The 13,529-nt window shown below is 46.0% G+C and overlaps 1 protein-coding gene across 2 annotated transcripts in view; it reads left to right on the plus strand.

The window, feature by feature from the left end:
* The window catches only part of ANKRD13A (ankyrin repeat domain 13A), a 34,763-nt gene extending 21,795 nt beyond the window's left edge, over positions 1-12,968 (plus strand). For both annotated transcript variants that reach the window (XM_044930053.2, XM_006052938.4), the window contains 9 exons: positions 2,379-2,445; positions 3,803-3,884; positions 4,987-5,048; positions 5,949-6,079; positions 6,724-6,881; positions 7,779-7,892; positions 8,930-9,090; positions 10,117-10,184; positions 10,910-12,968. In XM_044930053.2, the coding sequence (XP_044785988.2) occupies positions 2,379-2,445; positions 3,803-3,884; positions 4,987-5,048; positions 5,949-6,079; positions 6,724-6,881; positions 7,779-7,892; positions 8,930-9,090; positions 10,117-10,184; positions 10,910-11,105 (1,039 nt within the window). In that variant the 3' untranslated portion in view covers positions 11,106-12,968. The remainder of the gene's footprint in view (positions 1-2,378; positions 2,446-3,802; positions 3,885-4,986; positions 5,049-5,948; positions 6,080-6,723; positions 6,882-7,778; positions 7,893-8,929; positions 9,091-10,116; positions 10,185-10,909) is intronic.
* The last annotated feature ends 561 nt before the right edge of the window (positions 12,969-13,529 follow it).

A 13,529-nucleotide genomic window follows, 5' to 3' on the forward strand; every position in this document is an offset into this window, starting at 1 on the left:
CCGATTTGGAACCAGTCTGTTGTTCCATGTCCAGTTCTAACTGTTGTTTTGACCTGCATACAGATTTCTCAGGAGGCAGGTCAGGTGGTCAGCTATTCCCATCTCTTTAAGAATGTTCCACAGTTTGTTATGATCCACACTGTCAGAGGCTTAGTCAATAAAGCAGAAGTAGATGTTTATCTGGAACTCGCTTGCTTTTTCTGTGATCCAACGGATGTTGGCAATTTGATCTCTGATTCCTTTGCCTTTTCCAAATCCAGCTTGAACATTTGGAAGTTCTCAGTTCACATACTCTTGGAGCCTCACTTGGAGAATTTTGAGCATTACTTTGCTAGCATGTGAGATGAGTGCAATTGTGCAGTAGTTTGAGCATTCTTTGGCATTGTGTTTCTTTGGGATTGGGATGAAAACTGACCTTTTGCAGTCCGGTGGCCACTGCTGAGTTTTCCAGATTTGCTGGCATATTGAGTGCAGCACTTTCACAGCATCATCTTTTAGGATTTGAAATAGCTCAACTGGAATTCCATCACCTCCACTAGCTTTGTTTGTAATGATGCTTCCATGAGGCCCACTTGACTTCACATTCCAGGATGTCTGGCTCTAGGTGAGTGATCACACCTTCGTGGTTATCTGGGTCATGAAGATCTTTTTTGTATAGTTGTTTGTATTTTTGCCACCTCTTCTTAATACCTTCTGCTTCTGTTAGGTCCATACCATTTCTGTCCTTTATTGTGCCCATCTTTGCATGAAATGTTCCCTTGGTGTCTCTAATTTTCTTGAAGAGATCTCTAGTCATTCCCATTCTGCTGTTTTCCTCTATTTTTTTGCATTGATCACTGAGGAAGGCTTTCTTATCTCTCCTTGCTATTCTTTGGAACTCTGAATTTAGATGGGTATATCTTTTCCTTTTCTCCTTTGCCTTTCACTTCTCTTCTTTTCTCAGCAATTTGTAAGTCCTCAGACAACCATTTTGCCTTCTTGCATTTCTTTTTCTTAGGGATGGTCTTGATCATTGCCTCCTGTACAATATCAAGAACCTCCATAGTTCTTCAGGCATTCTGTCTATTAGATCTAATCCCTTGAATCTATTTGTCAGTTCTACTGTATAATTCTAAGCGATTTGATTTAGGTCATACCTGAATGGTCTAGTGGTTTTCCCTACTTTCTTCAATGTAAGTCTGAATTTTACTTAAGGAGTGTCATGATCTGCGCCACAGTCGGCTCCCGGTCTTGTTTTTGCTGACTGATGTTGCACTAATGGTGGATAATGAATAGGGAAACTAAGGCTCTGGCCCCTCCTTTCTGTGATGGACTATAATACACACCTGAAACTCCTTCTTCCCAGCCTGGACTAATTTCTTTGACCAGATCTCATCAGAAGAAAAGCAGACTGTTTGGAAAAACAGGGTGCAGGTCACCCCCTCCCTGCCACCTGTGTGTGCCCTGCGTCCCCCAGGGTCGGGGCGGCAGGCAGGCCCAAGTGCAGCAGTCGCAAGGAGCTGGGATGTGATATCCTAGACAAAGGGGCCATCTGGGCAGGGCTCCCCGGGGCGTGGGAGCGTTTCCCAGAGTGAGCTGCCTTGAAAACGATCCACAGCCTCTTGGCTGCTTTCGGTTCCTAAATGTGTTTTTTTCCAGGCGTATACTGAGTGGAGTAACGAGGGGTTCAGGCACTTAACCAAGGCTGCAGCTGCTGCCGAAGTGCTGACTGCTTTAAAGCAGCTCCAACGGAGCTGGACTCAAGGGCTAGGCTAAAAGCCACTTGAGACATGGTTCCCACCACTGCTGCACCAAACCGGACACAGAGCGTGCCTCCGAAGCCTTTTTACTGGTGCTCACGGCTTCTGCACACAGCTCCCCACAGCCATGAGTTCCCGCCCCACCCGCTTTCTCCTTCCCGAGGAGCAGGATGGCCTGTGCCTCACGGATCTAAGAATTCCTAGGCTGAGATACGGCTGCTCAGGGGGCTGGAGCTGCCGACCCTGTCAGCGCCTGTGGTCGGGATGACCTAGGAAAGGCTCCCCCACCTAGCGGCGAGCCCTTGGCTGCTGGCCATCTGCGCTCACGCCTCTGAGGCAGCTGTCCCATGCGTGCCACCACCTTTGTCGCCTCTGCTGGCAGCTTTTGTCACGAAGCCAAGAGGGGAGGCTTTCTCTGCCAAGGGGACTAGGCAAATTGATGAATAACTGCGGGAGGGGGTGCGGGGAGCTGTTTGAGCCATCTGTCATTAGCAACATCCTTCCGTGGACAGAGGGACCCTTATTTCCAAGTGTCCTTCGCTCACTTAAGCTGGGGGAAGAAAACCTGTAAAGGCTGCAGGGATGAATCTGAATGGCATATTGTACATGTGGAAATTTGTGGTGTTCACTTTTTATCAGAACTAAATCCGGATTCTGGGGCTGGAGGACAGATAAAGCAGAAGTTGTTAATGGTTACGAAGCAAAGGTAAAAGGACACTCTTAAAATAAGATTTCATATGGCTCTTTAGCTTCTATGCAAATGAGGGGTCTGTTCAGACTTTGTCATGCATCTGTGCTAAGGAGGTGCTCTGGGAAATAAGTTCTGTCTAGCATGTCTCTTCCTTGGATTTGTATCTTATTTGACTTGCAGAAGGTGAACTAGCACATCCCAAGGAGGTCTCTAGTTAGGCCAAAGAGAAACTGCTGTAGAGAAATGAGTCCCAGTATCAGTTGTCCTGGTGAGAGTGACAATTTTTTTCTTTAAAAACAAAAGGAAAAGAAAGGACTAGACTTAACATGCTTGTTCATTTTTTTTTTTCTTTTTTAATCACCTGAGTAGGTTTAAAAAATATATATGGCAAAATAGCTTTTAGGAGTCTCCCAATATTCTTAGTCAACCCCATTGTAAACCAGTAGGCGCCCAGCCCACTCACATGACGTCAGTGAATTTAGAACACAGCTGTCAGAGTGCAGACGACAGTCGCTCGAGTCATCTGGCATTTTGTCAACTGGGAAGCTGTCTCTTGGCCTCCCGCTAGGCCTGCAGTACAGCGGGGGTTAATGGCTCACAGCCACGCTGCCAGGAGCGGCAGGGTCCTCTGGTGACCTCTTAAGTGCGCAAGGAAGGCTTACGTCACACTCAGCGAGATGCACTTAGAAGTGCTGCGTGTGTTCCCTGAATCTTTGAACACTGGGAATCCAGTGTTAGGCATCCTCAGTTAATTCTCTGTGAACCATAACATTTAACTTTTCAGACCCAGTGTTCCTTAGTCAACCTTGAAAACAAGAGCATTGACCCTGGCAGTTAAAATAATTTGGGGTCAATAAACAGAATACCTTTTAAGCAGTGGCTTGCTGGTTTTCTCTTAATCTTACTGGTGTGGAGAACCTTGTGTTCCTTCCGTTTTCCTTCTGCCCCAGCAGATGGCTGTCTGGGTCAGTCCTGGTATAAGATTACCAAAAATCAGTCCAGGGACACGACACAGGTTCAGTTCCCTTAGGAGAAGTTCAGCTGGGAGGTCTACACTGCAGGCCCCTCTTTGAGAGGGTTTGGCAACACGAAGGGCAAGTAGGCAGGAGCAGCCTGTCCCTGTCAACTCCTCAGGGGTAATGAAAGATGTCAGGGATGCAGAGTAACTACTGAGACACTTCTAAGTTGGTAGCTGTTGTATATTCTCTGAAGAGTCCTAATGAATGTTTAACCATTTCTCATTTTTTATTTTGCTGGATTTTTTTTTTTGGCTTTATTTTGTTTTGGCTTCAGCATTCTTGCTCTTGCTATTGCTTATCTGTTGAATTTTGATTCCCCATGTCACTGTTTCCTTTTGCACACACCTCTCAAGGTTTACACGGTGAACAATGTCAGTGTGATCACCAAAATACGGACAGAACATCTGACCGAGGAAGAAAAAAAGAGATATAAAGGTAATCTCTTCCCTTCTCTCTGCCCCCGCCCCGCCCCATTTCTAGCCTACAGCACACCTTCGTCGGCTGTGTTAAACTTGGGGGTCAATGTGATGGGGTCATGCCATCCGAATTTCCTCCTTATAAATTTCTCCCTCGTCTGACTCACTCCTGGTGGCACTTCCCTGTAGTTGGCATCAGCTGTAATTAAAGCCATTCACAAGGCCTTGCTGATGTTTTATGAAGAACAGTTGTTGAAGTCAAGTCGAAAAAGTAGATAAAGATATTGAAGAGTATTTATCACTGAAGTGAGTTAGTGCAAAGCATCATGGTGGGAGATTCAGACAGGACTTGGGCTCTGAACCAAAACGTGGCCAGCATGTGGCCGCCTTATCTCAGCTCGCTGAGGCCAGTGGGGCCTTGTGAGGTTACCTACCCACTCTGTGCCATGGTCACCTCAGCTACCAGACCTGCCTTAAGAGTCATTGCGAGGATGAGATGAGTTGTTGCACATTGGAGACCAGGGCCTGCAGCACGCGGTAAACATGCAATCACTGTTAACTCCCTCGTCCACTACTATTCCCTTCAGTCCAGTTCGACAGATGAGGAAGCTAAGGCCTCAGTCACACAAGAGGTGACCCACAAGGTACAGTTGGAATCAGATCTGGCTCATTCCTAAATCTAAACTCTTTGTAGTAATTCTGATTGAATTCTTAAAACTCTGTTCATCGAGCTTAGAGACCTTAATAAAAGTGTCATAGAAATACTCAGTCACTCAATCGTATCTGAGTCTCTGCAACCCCATGAACTATTGCCCCACCAGGCTCCTCTGTCTGTGGTATTTCCCAGGCAAGAATACTGGAGTAGGTTGCCATTTCCTCCTCCAGGGGATCTTTCTGACCCAGAGATCGAACCCAGGTCTCCTGCATTGGCAGGTCGATTCTTTACCACTGAGCAACCTGGGAAGCCCCCAGAAAGAATGTTAGCTGATGGTTATTAGAGATGATTTTATTGGCCTGTTCATGGATGGATTTCCTAATGCATGATGGAGAAATGTGAAGGTAGAACAGGAATCTTTTTCTATAATCATAAGTAAAGTCAAATAAATTTCCCCCCTCTGTAGCCGACAGGAACCCACTGGAATCGCTGCTCGGGACTGTGGAACACCAGTTTGGTGCTCAAGGGGTAAGTCAAAGCATGATTTCCAGCATGGTTTAACAGGAGATGACTTTTCTGTGCTTCTGGTGGAATTTCCTGCATCCTGAGCAGGCCACTTTATTTGAAAAAGCTTAAGAGCACTCCCCAGCTGGAATCGGAGATGTTCTTTTGGAAGAGAATCAGATGAGTAAGTCTTGGAAAAGAAAAGATTTTAGATGCAGATAGTGAGCATAGGAATCAGGTGCTTTCTCTTGCATCTGTTTTAAACTGGGACCTGTCTATAAAAATGGGACCGGAAAAAAAAAAAAAAAGGATTCGGGACTTTATATTTTAATAGAGCACCTTAACAAACATTTTCTGACTCAGTCCTCACAATAACCGTGTGAAATTTGCTGCTGCGGATGTCACTGAGGGTCTGAAAAATGAAGTGACCTTTCCAGTGTCACAGGCTAGAGAAGGACAGAGCTGGAACCTGATCTTCAAATCTTCAAATCCCATGAACTGTAGCCCACCAGGCTCCTCCATCCATGGGATTTTCAGGCAAGAATACTGGAGTGGGTTGCCATTTCCTTCTCCAGGGGATCTTCCTGACCCAGGGACTGAACCCTGGGTTCAGTCTGAAGATATGCTTTCAGATATTTCTGTCTATATCTCTTTTCTTTTTCCTTTCTCTAATCAGGAGGTAAAAAGGCAGAGGAGATTGGAGAAATGATTTGAAATGGAGAAATCCTTTAGGCTTGGCCATGTAGTTTGGTAATAGGTTTGTAGGTGTTCTGTGCAGTAACTTAATTAAAAAAAAAAAAGTTAATGACCAGAACTTCCTGCTCTGTAGCTGGTTAACACAGCCACCTCAGAGGCTGGGTGCCATAGACCTCCACTTGCCAGCAGCATTGGCATTTCTGACTCCCCTGAGTTCTGGCTCGGCAGGACCTCACGACAGAGTGTGCCACGGCCCACAACCCCACAGCCATCACGCCTGACGAGTACTTCAACGAAGAGTTCGATCTGAAAGACAGGGACATCGGAAGGCCGAAGGAGCTGACGATTAGGACGCAAAAGTAAGACGGACTCAGTGGTCATTTTCAACTTACAGATTCTTATTTGTTTGAGAAGTTGTGCTGTTTCCCATGTCATGGTTCTTCCAGCCCCTCCCTTGAAAAATAATTTCAAATTACTGGGATTTCCCTGGCAGTCCCTTTGGTTAATAAGACTTCTTGCCCTGCTACTTCAGGGGGCACAAGTTCCCCTGGTTGGGGAATTGAGATCCCGCATTCCGAGTGACCCCCCCAAAAAATTAAAATCACTTTATCTGATGAAAGCCGACAGTAAATTTCCCATCTTATTATTAGCCCTTCTCCAAATAGAATATAGACTGGATATAAGAATTCCTTTTTTGTTTTTAACTGCCGACAAGCCTCAACTGATCAAATGAAATGGTTTCCCCCAGCTACCAATACTCTCTGCTTGCTATCGATTAAGGCTTGTGGCGCAGGTCGTTTGCCCCCAGTTGCCCTGATTTCGGGGTGAGGCAAGTTCTTTGTGGCTCTCATCCCTTCCCAGCTCTGACGCAGGGGATGTGAGATAACTGGGGAGACTGGGGCATAGGGAACTGGGCATTGTCTAGGCTACTGCAGAGGAATTGCGCAGTGTCCCCGTCTCCGGGAGCCGGCCTCAGTTGGTCTCATCTCACCCAATCCGGCAGGTTTAAAGCAACTCTGTGGATGTGTGAGGAGTTCCCGCTGTCCCTGGTAGAGCAGGTGGTCCCCATCATTGACCTGATGGCCCGCACCAGCGCTCATTTTGCCCGGCTGAGAGACTTCATCAAACTGGAATTCCCGCCCGGATTTCCCATCAAAATAGGTACCATTCAGTCAAGCAGAGGAGCACCCGACAAGGGACTTAATGGGAGAGGGCAGACTTGTCCTCGAGTTCAGTGTGATTTACAGAAGTGTCCTGGTTCTTAGTTCATTTTGCACATCAAAATTAGGAATTTCCCCAGCCATCAGTGCTGCTTAAAGATGATGCTGACAGATGACAAAGGCACAAAAGGGGACACATGCCTTGTTTTAAGATCAAACCTTACTGAAGTGAAACTTCAAATTAGACTTACTATTTGAAGAAGACAGTTGACACTAAGATCCTCTGATACAGTAATATGTTTTAGGGTTTGAATAGGAGAAGGCAGTGGCAACCCACTCCAGTACTCTTGCCTGGAAAATCCCATGGACGGAGGAGCCTGGTGGGCTGCAGTCCATGGGGTCGCTAAGAGTCAGACATGACTGAGCGACTTCACTTTCACTTTTCACTTTCATGCATTGGAGAAGGCAATGGCAGCCCACTCCAGTATTCTTGCCTGGAGAATCCCAGGGACGGCAGAACTGGTGGGCTGCCGTCTATGGGGTCACACAGAGTCGGACACAACTGAAGTGACTTAGCAGTAGCAGCAGCAGGGCTTGAATTAATGCGCATGGTACCACATATAATACAAAATTGCTTGTGAAGAATTTACCTTTTGGATAGTTATATATTCATAACACTTGAAACCTGGCTCGATCACTTCCTGTGATCTAGAAGAAGTCACTTAACCTCTCTTTATCTCAGTCTTCCTGTATGAATATTGGGAAAGGGTTGTTTTGATTAAATGAAATCATACTTATAGAAAGTACTTAGCATGGTACCAGCATCGTAAGTGCTCAGTAAGTGGTGGCTGTTATTCTTCTGGATAAAGTTTATTTATAAAAGCTTTTATTTTGTTAGAAATTCCCTTGTTTCATGTCTTAAATGCACGGATTACATTTGGAAATGTTAATGGCTGCAGCACTGCTGAAGAAACTGTATCTCCACATGTGGAAGGGACCCAGCCTGATTCAGGTAAAAAAAAAAGTTGGATTTTGTGGTTTAAAAAAAAATTCATACATTTAATCATTATACTGAGTATTCAGTTTGAAATTAGAGTATCTTATGAAGTTGATTTCTGTCCTGAATGAAAGAAAATTTTAGATTTAGTTTCGATTAAGTAAAACAAAAAATTTGTAGGAATGTATGAATATGACCCCTCTTGAATTAAAAAGACAGCCTATCTTAAAAAACAACTTTACTGAGGTGTGACATGTAATCACATCCTCCCATTTTAAATGTGACAGTTCATTGCATTTTGACAAATGTGTACAAACCCATGTGACCATCACTACAGGCAAGATACAGAACATTTCCATTAACTCCCCCTAATTTCCTCAGGCTCCTTTGCCATCAGTCCCATTCAGATGTTGGATACTGTTGTAAATGGATTTGTTTCTTAGTTTTATTTTCTAGTTTACTCACTTATACTGAAACTTAATTGGATTTTTTTCAGTTTTCTTTTTTATTATGGTACAATACTGTTCTGTGTCTTAGGCTAGTTGAAGGATATGCAGGCCTTTGTTTTTATTATTATCACTTTTGAGTTTACAGGTGTATTATATACTCTTTTATATGTTTACTATTTTTCATAATAATAAAGGAAAACATAAAGACATTGGTGTGATTGTGTGTATATCTACACACACACATCACATTCCTCAGAGGACATACAAGTAAACACTGGTTACCTCTGGCATTTGGAAATAGCAGACAGGGTGTAGGGAGAGAGATCTTCACTTTTAATTTTGCAGTCTTGTGTTTTTTGTTTTTTTGTTTTTTTTGGTGATTATGCATTATATTACTAAAAAAAAAAAGTCAAGGCAAAAAGGAAAAAAACAACAACAGTATTCTGGTACTTTTCCCTGTCGAGGTTATTCTTCTTCGAAATCTCTCTCACCTAGCAGCAAATCTTGATATTAATCATTTTAATTTAAAAAATGTTTATAAAAGTTGAAGTGGAAATTTATTCTGCTAACTCAGGCACTGGACTGTCACCTTCTGTGTTACAGCTGCCCCTCTCACAAACTTCGAGGTTGATCAGTCTGTGTTTGAAATCCCTGAGTCTTACCACATTCAAGACAACGGCAGAAACGTGCATCTGCAGGATGAAGATTACGAGATAATGCAGTTTGCCATCCAGCAGAGCTTACTGGAGTCCAGCCGAAGCCAGGTACATGTATCAGAACCAATGGCAGGGCTGGGAAGGTTTTACCCTCCCGTTTGGCCCCAGTCTTTGGTTCTAAATGACAAGTTTGGCATATTTGTGGTATTTACCTAGATTATATTTTATGTCCCTGGTCTTTTATGAAATCTTCTTATATAAGACCACATGCGTAGCCCCAGTCAGCATCATTTATAGGATATTCCCTGCCAGACTTGGTGGCTTCCTGCTCTACAAGAGTGGGGTCTGCTTCTGCCCTTTGGTGTGGTCCTAGGCTCCTGCTATCCACTGCTTTCCTCACATCATTCATCCAGCAGATGTTTGCACAGTGCCTGCTTTGTGCCAGGTGCTGGGAGGTTCTGTGGTGAAGCAGCCCCAGTGCCTGCCTTCACAGAGCCACTAAGCTTTGAGAACGGTGCCCACACTCCAGTGTCCTCCCAGCCGAGGTTTTTCACATTCTTGCTTTTTCTGGAGTCTCAGAGCTTGGTAGCATGAGCCCTCCCTCCCATGGACCCATTCTTAGAGCCATTTTGTTTTCTGAGGCTGCTGGGCCAAGGGCTAGACCCCAATGCTGGCATGTTCCCGAGAGGCTTCCCTCCCCTCACCCTCACCGTCAATCCAGTGTGCCTTTCCTTTCCCCATTCTAAGTGAGCTTATTTCTCCCCAACAGCTCCATCAACCTTGACCATACATTTTGAAAAGAGGAGTAGCCAAAGATGACCAATAATGAGTTACGTATTCTGGTCTTGCTCTGTTCATTTAAACTTTGCCTAAGGTTGAGTAGTTTTTAATAGATTGGTTTGATATCAAGTAAGGAAAACTGGGAGCTGTCAGTCAGGGTAGCGGACCCTGTACTACCTGACGTTTGGGTGTTACTTTAGAAATAATCCCGGTCCCTGTTAGTTTTTCACCCAGCACCGATGATAATGGACTTGAAATACTGTTAACCTTGTTCTTGCTGCTTTCATTTTGTTGTCAGTACAACACTTTATTCCTTCTAAGGGGTATTCACATGCATCCGTTTGTCTTTCCTAGGAGCTTTCAGGACCAGCTTCTAATGGAGGGATCAACCAGGCACATGCCTACGACGCCCAGTATGAAAGGTGATTGACCTGACTCTTGATTAACCCGAGGTTGGTACAGGTGCCTAGGACACGCAGCAGCAGGCCTGGTGGGAGAGACTTGATAAAATGTTGGCTCTCCTGCTTCCTTTGTGGCAGTTCCTCATTGAATTAGCTCTAAGCTCACGGTGGCTGAGCTTCCAGGAACTGGTGATAGAATTGCTGACCAGTTCCTCTACCAGTGTCATGGGCAGAAAGGCACCCCGTAAATGTTTTCTGATCTTCTGCGAAGAATGTAATATGATCACAGAAGGGTTAAGTTGCCCTTAGTGGGAAGTTTATACAATTTCCCCCACTGGGGATCAAAGCTACGCCCTTGGCAATGAAACCTTGGAGTCCTAACCACCGGACCACTGGAGAGTTGCCAGATTATCCGTTTGATGAGGAGTTAACCTGGAAAGACTCATTTTATGGAGCATCTTCCTATAATCTGGGCACATATGAGAACCTGTTGAAGAAGTTGGGATTTGCTTTAAAATAGATCCGAGTTCAATTCTTAGCCCTGCCCTTAGAGGCTGGGTAATCTCGGGCAGGTGTGTACCAGCACCCAGCACCTGCATCCCTAGTTAGGTGAGATTGATGGCCTCATGCATACTGAGTGGACAAGAAGCGCCTGGCACGGAGGGCACTGGGTCCCGGGCTAAGAAGCATGGGTGTTGCTGGCCCGCGGGGGTGACTGTTTCTTCCCCTCTGTGCTTCTAACGCAGGGCCATCCAGGAGAGCCTCCTCAGCAGCTCCGAAGGCCTGGGCTCCAGCACCTCCAGTGAGACCAGCCGCTTTGACAGCGACCTGCAGCTGGCCATGGAGCTCTCCGCCAAAGAGCTGGAGGAGCGCGAGCTGCGGCTGCGCGAGGAGGAGGCGGAGCTGCAGCAAGTCCTCCAGTTGTCACTCACCGAGAAATAGGCCCGCCTGCCTCCCGCCCCGTCTGCGCTCCCGGCCGAGGGACTGCGCCTGCGCGGGACTGCACCTCACACGGGTGCAGCAGAAGGCAGCTGTCCCCTGCTTTCTGCAGAGGTGCAGAGCCGGGGCTCCTCCGGGCCCACCCGCCACGCTCCCCGGTGAAGGGGCTGGGGTCCCGCCGCCCCTGCGCTCCAGGCATCAGGGGAGGAGAGAGCATCGTCACTTTCCATTAGCTCTGTTGGCTTGCAGGTCACGTTTTTTACTTACCAGCTTTAGATACAAACCCAGTCCCTCCTCCCACTGCCCCTCGCCCCAGGTTTGTAGATTAATTTTTATCAAGGAGTGATGATGAGTTCTTGCAGAGTCGGGTGCTTTTATAGAGGAGAGGAGCAGCCTTTGCAGAGCGTGGTGTATGAGGACCTAGGAGACACTTCTTTACAGTTCACCAAAGAAATGGATCACCTGTGCCGATCTGCTCTTTAATTTTTACCTTTGTACAGGGTTTCCAGGGCACCCTCACTGTTCCTAAGCCACCCCCACCTTATTCCAACCCTCCCACCCAGCTGAAGAGGAGATAAGTACAGGATCTATTTTAGATTTAGGGTTAACTATTTGCATCAAATTAAGATACACAGATGACAACGGAAGTTGCCTTAGCCTTAAAAATTACTGATAGTTTCAAATCACCTCACTCCTCTTCTTGTCAAGGAGGGGCCTGATTTGAATTTGTAAAGGCAGTTCCTTTGAGAGCAGGATCCTCCAGGCTAAACCCAAGGCAGCTAATCCTGACCCTGAAGGAGCAGCTAGGACAGCCCAAGGCTTGTTCTTGAAGTGGGCAGGCTGGCCAAAGGATCACCAAAGCAGAGGTGTGTTCCACGCCTTCTCTGGTGAGAGGTCTCCACCCAGAGGCCTGGGAAGACCCCACCACGTGCCCTGGGCACACTGAGAGGAAGGGGTGGGCTTGAAACGAGCAAGGGAGCTACAGACAGAACTCAGTGGCTCTGTACTCAAAAGGGAAAATGGTGAATCCACCTTGCTTTTTAGAGTTCAAATCAACATCTTTCTGGATAAATATATTTTTTAACAGAATCTTTTTATTATTTTTAAAAGAGATAAAAACGACTGCTCCCATCTGTAGCAATACAAGGTTATACATTTTAACCAGATTTTCTCAGGCCCTTTTTGGGATACCTTTAGTAGTTAACTATTTTGTCTAACCCTCCTGTAAATAACCATCGCACAACGTAAGAGGACCCTGGGGAATGCGGCCGAGGGCACCGTCACTCCAGCCCGGCCCATGGATTCATTCCCACAGGCTGCATTGAAGTCCCCCAGTTAACAACATGCTCCTCCTCTGTTCTGCGTCCGTTACCTGCCTGTTGCACTGCTTTGGGGATGGGAAGGGAAACCGAAGCCCCCGTTCCAGTAAACGGCCGTGTGTACAGTTAACTGTTGCCAGCGAGACGTGCCCGGTCACAAAGAACTGGACTTCTGATTCCATGTGACCATCTGCCTTTCTCTTCATGGTCTGACCAAAATTCCTTCTCTGCACACAAGGCCAGTATATGCAGCATCACATCTGTCTCAGACACACAGCCTGGCGTTTTGTTTACTTAGCCTTTACCTCCAGCAAAGACGCGTCTTGGGAATGGCTGCATTTAGGCCATGTGTTTACTCACCGAGGTGAACAGAGGTAATTTCTGTGTTCGCATTCCATTGTTCTGCTTTCCACGTCTTTGACTTTCTCCCTAGGAAGTCAGTTAAAAAGGGACTGAGCCTTGTATCACCATCACAGCGTTTTCCATATATGTGTTCACTCTCAAAATACAAATAAAGACAGCTTCCTTAGAGGGTGCTCGTACAATACTCTGAATGCTTTAAAGGCTTTTTTTTCTCTCTCCACATTTTTGTAGTCCCCTCCTGTTGTGTGTGTTATTGGAACATTAGAACGCCTCCCAGTCCTCAGTCGTGTGTGACTAAGGTTTCCTCACAAACGCAGATGACCTCAAAGAAGATACGTTGCACTATAGCAATTTCAAATGGCTGTGGTGCCCTAAGTGATGGAGTTGGCCTCCCCAGGTGGCGCTGGTGGGAAAGAAGCCGTCTGCCGGTGCCATGACTGATGGAGTTTTTAAAGTCCAAGCTAGACCCATGTCCAGATCTCTGTTCGTTTCCGAGGCAAACCATGCAATAGCACAGTAATCCAAGTCTATGCCCCAACCAGTAATGCTGAAGAAGCTGAAATTGAATGGTTCTATGAAAACCTACAAGACCGTCTAGAACTAACACCCAAAAAAGATGTCCTTTTCATTATACGGGACCGGAATGCAAAAGTAGGAAGTCAAGAAATACGTGGAGTACAGGCAAATTTGGCCTTGGAGTACAGAATGAAGCAGGGCAAAGGCTAACAGAGTTTTGCCAAGAGAA

The sequence above is a fragment of the Bubalus bubalis genome, chromosome 17 (genome assembly GCF_019923935.1).
Source record: "Bubalus bubalis isolate 160015118507 breed Murrah chromosome 17, NDDB_SH_1, whole genome shotgun sequence".
NCBI classification, from domain to species: domain Eukaryota; kingdom Metazoa; phylum Chordata; class Mammalia; order Artiodactyla; family Bovidae; genus Bubalus; species Bubalus bubalis.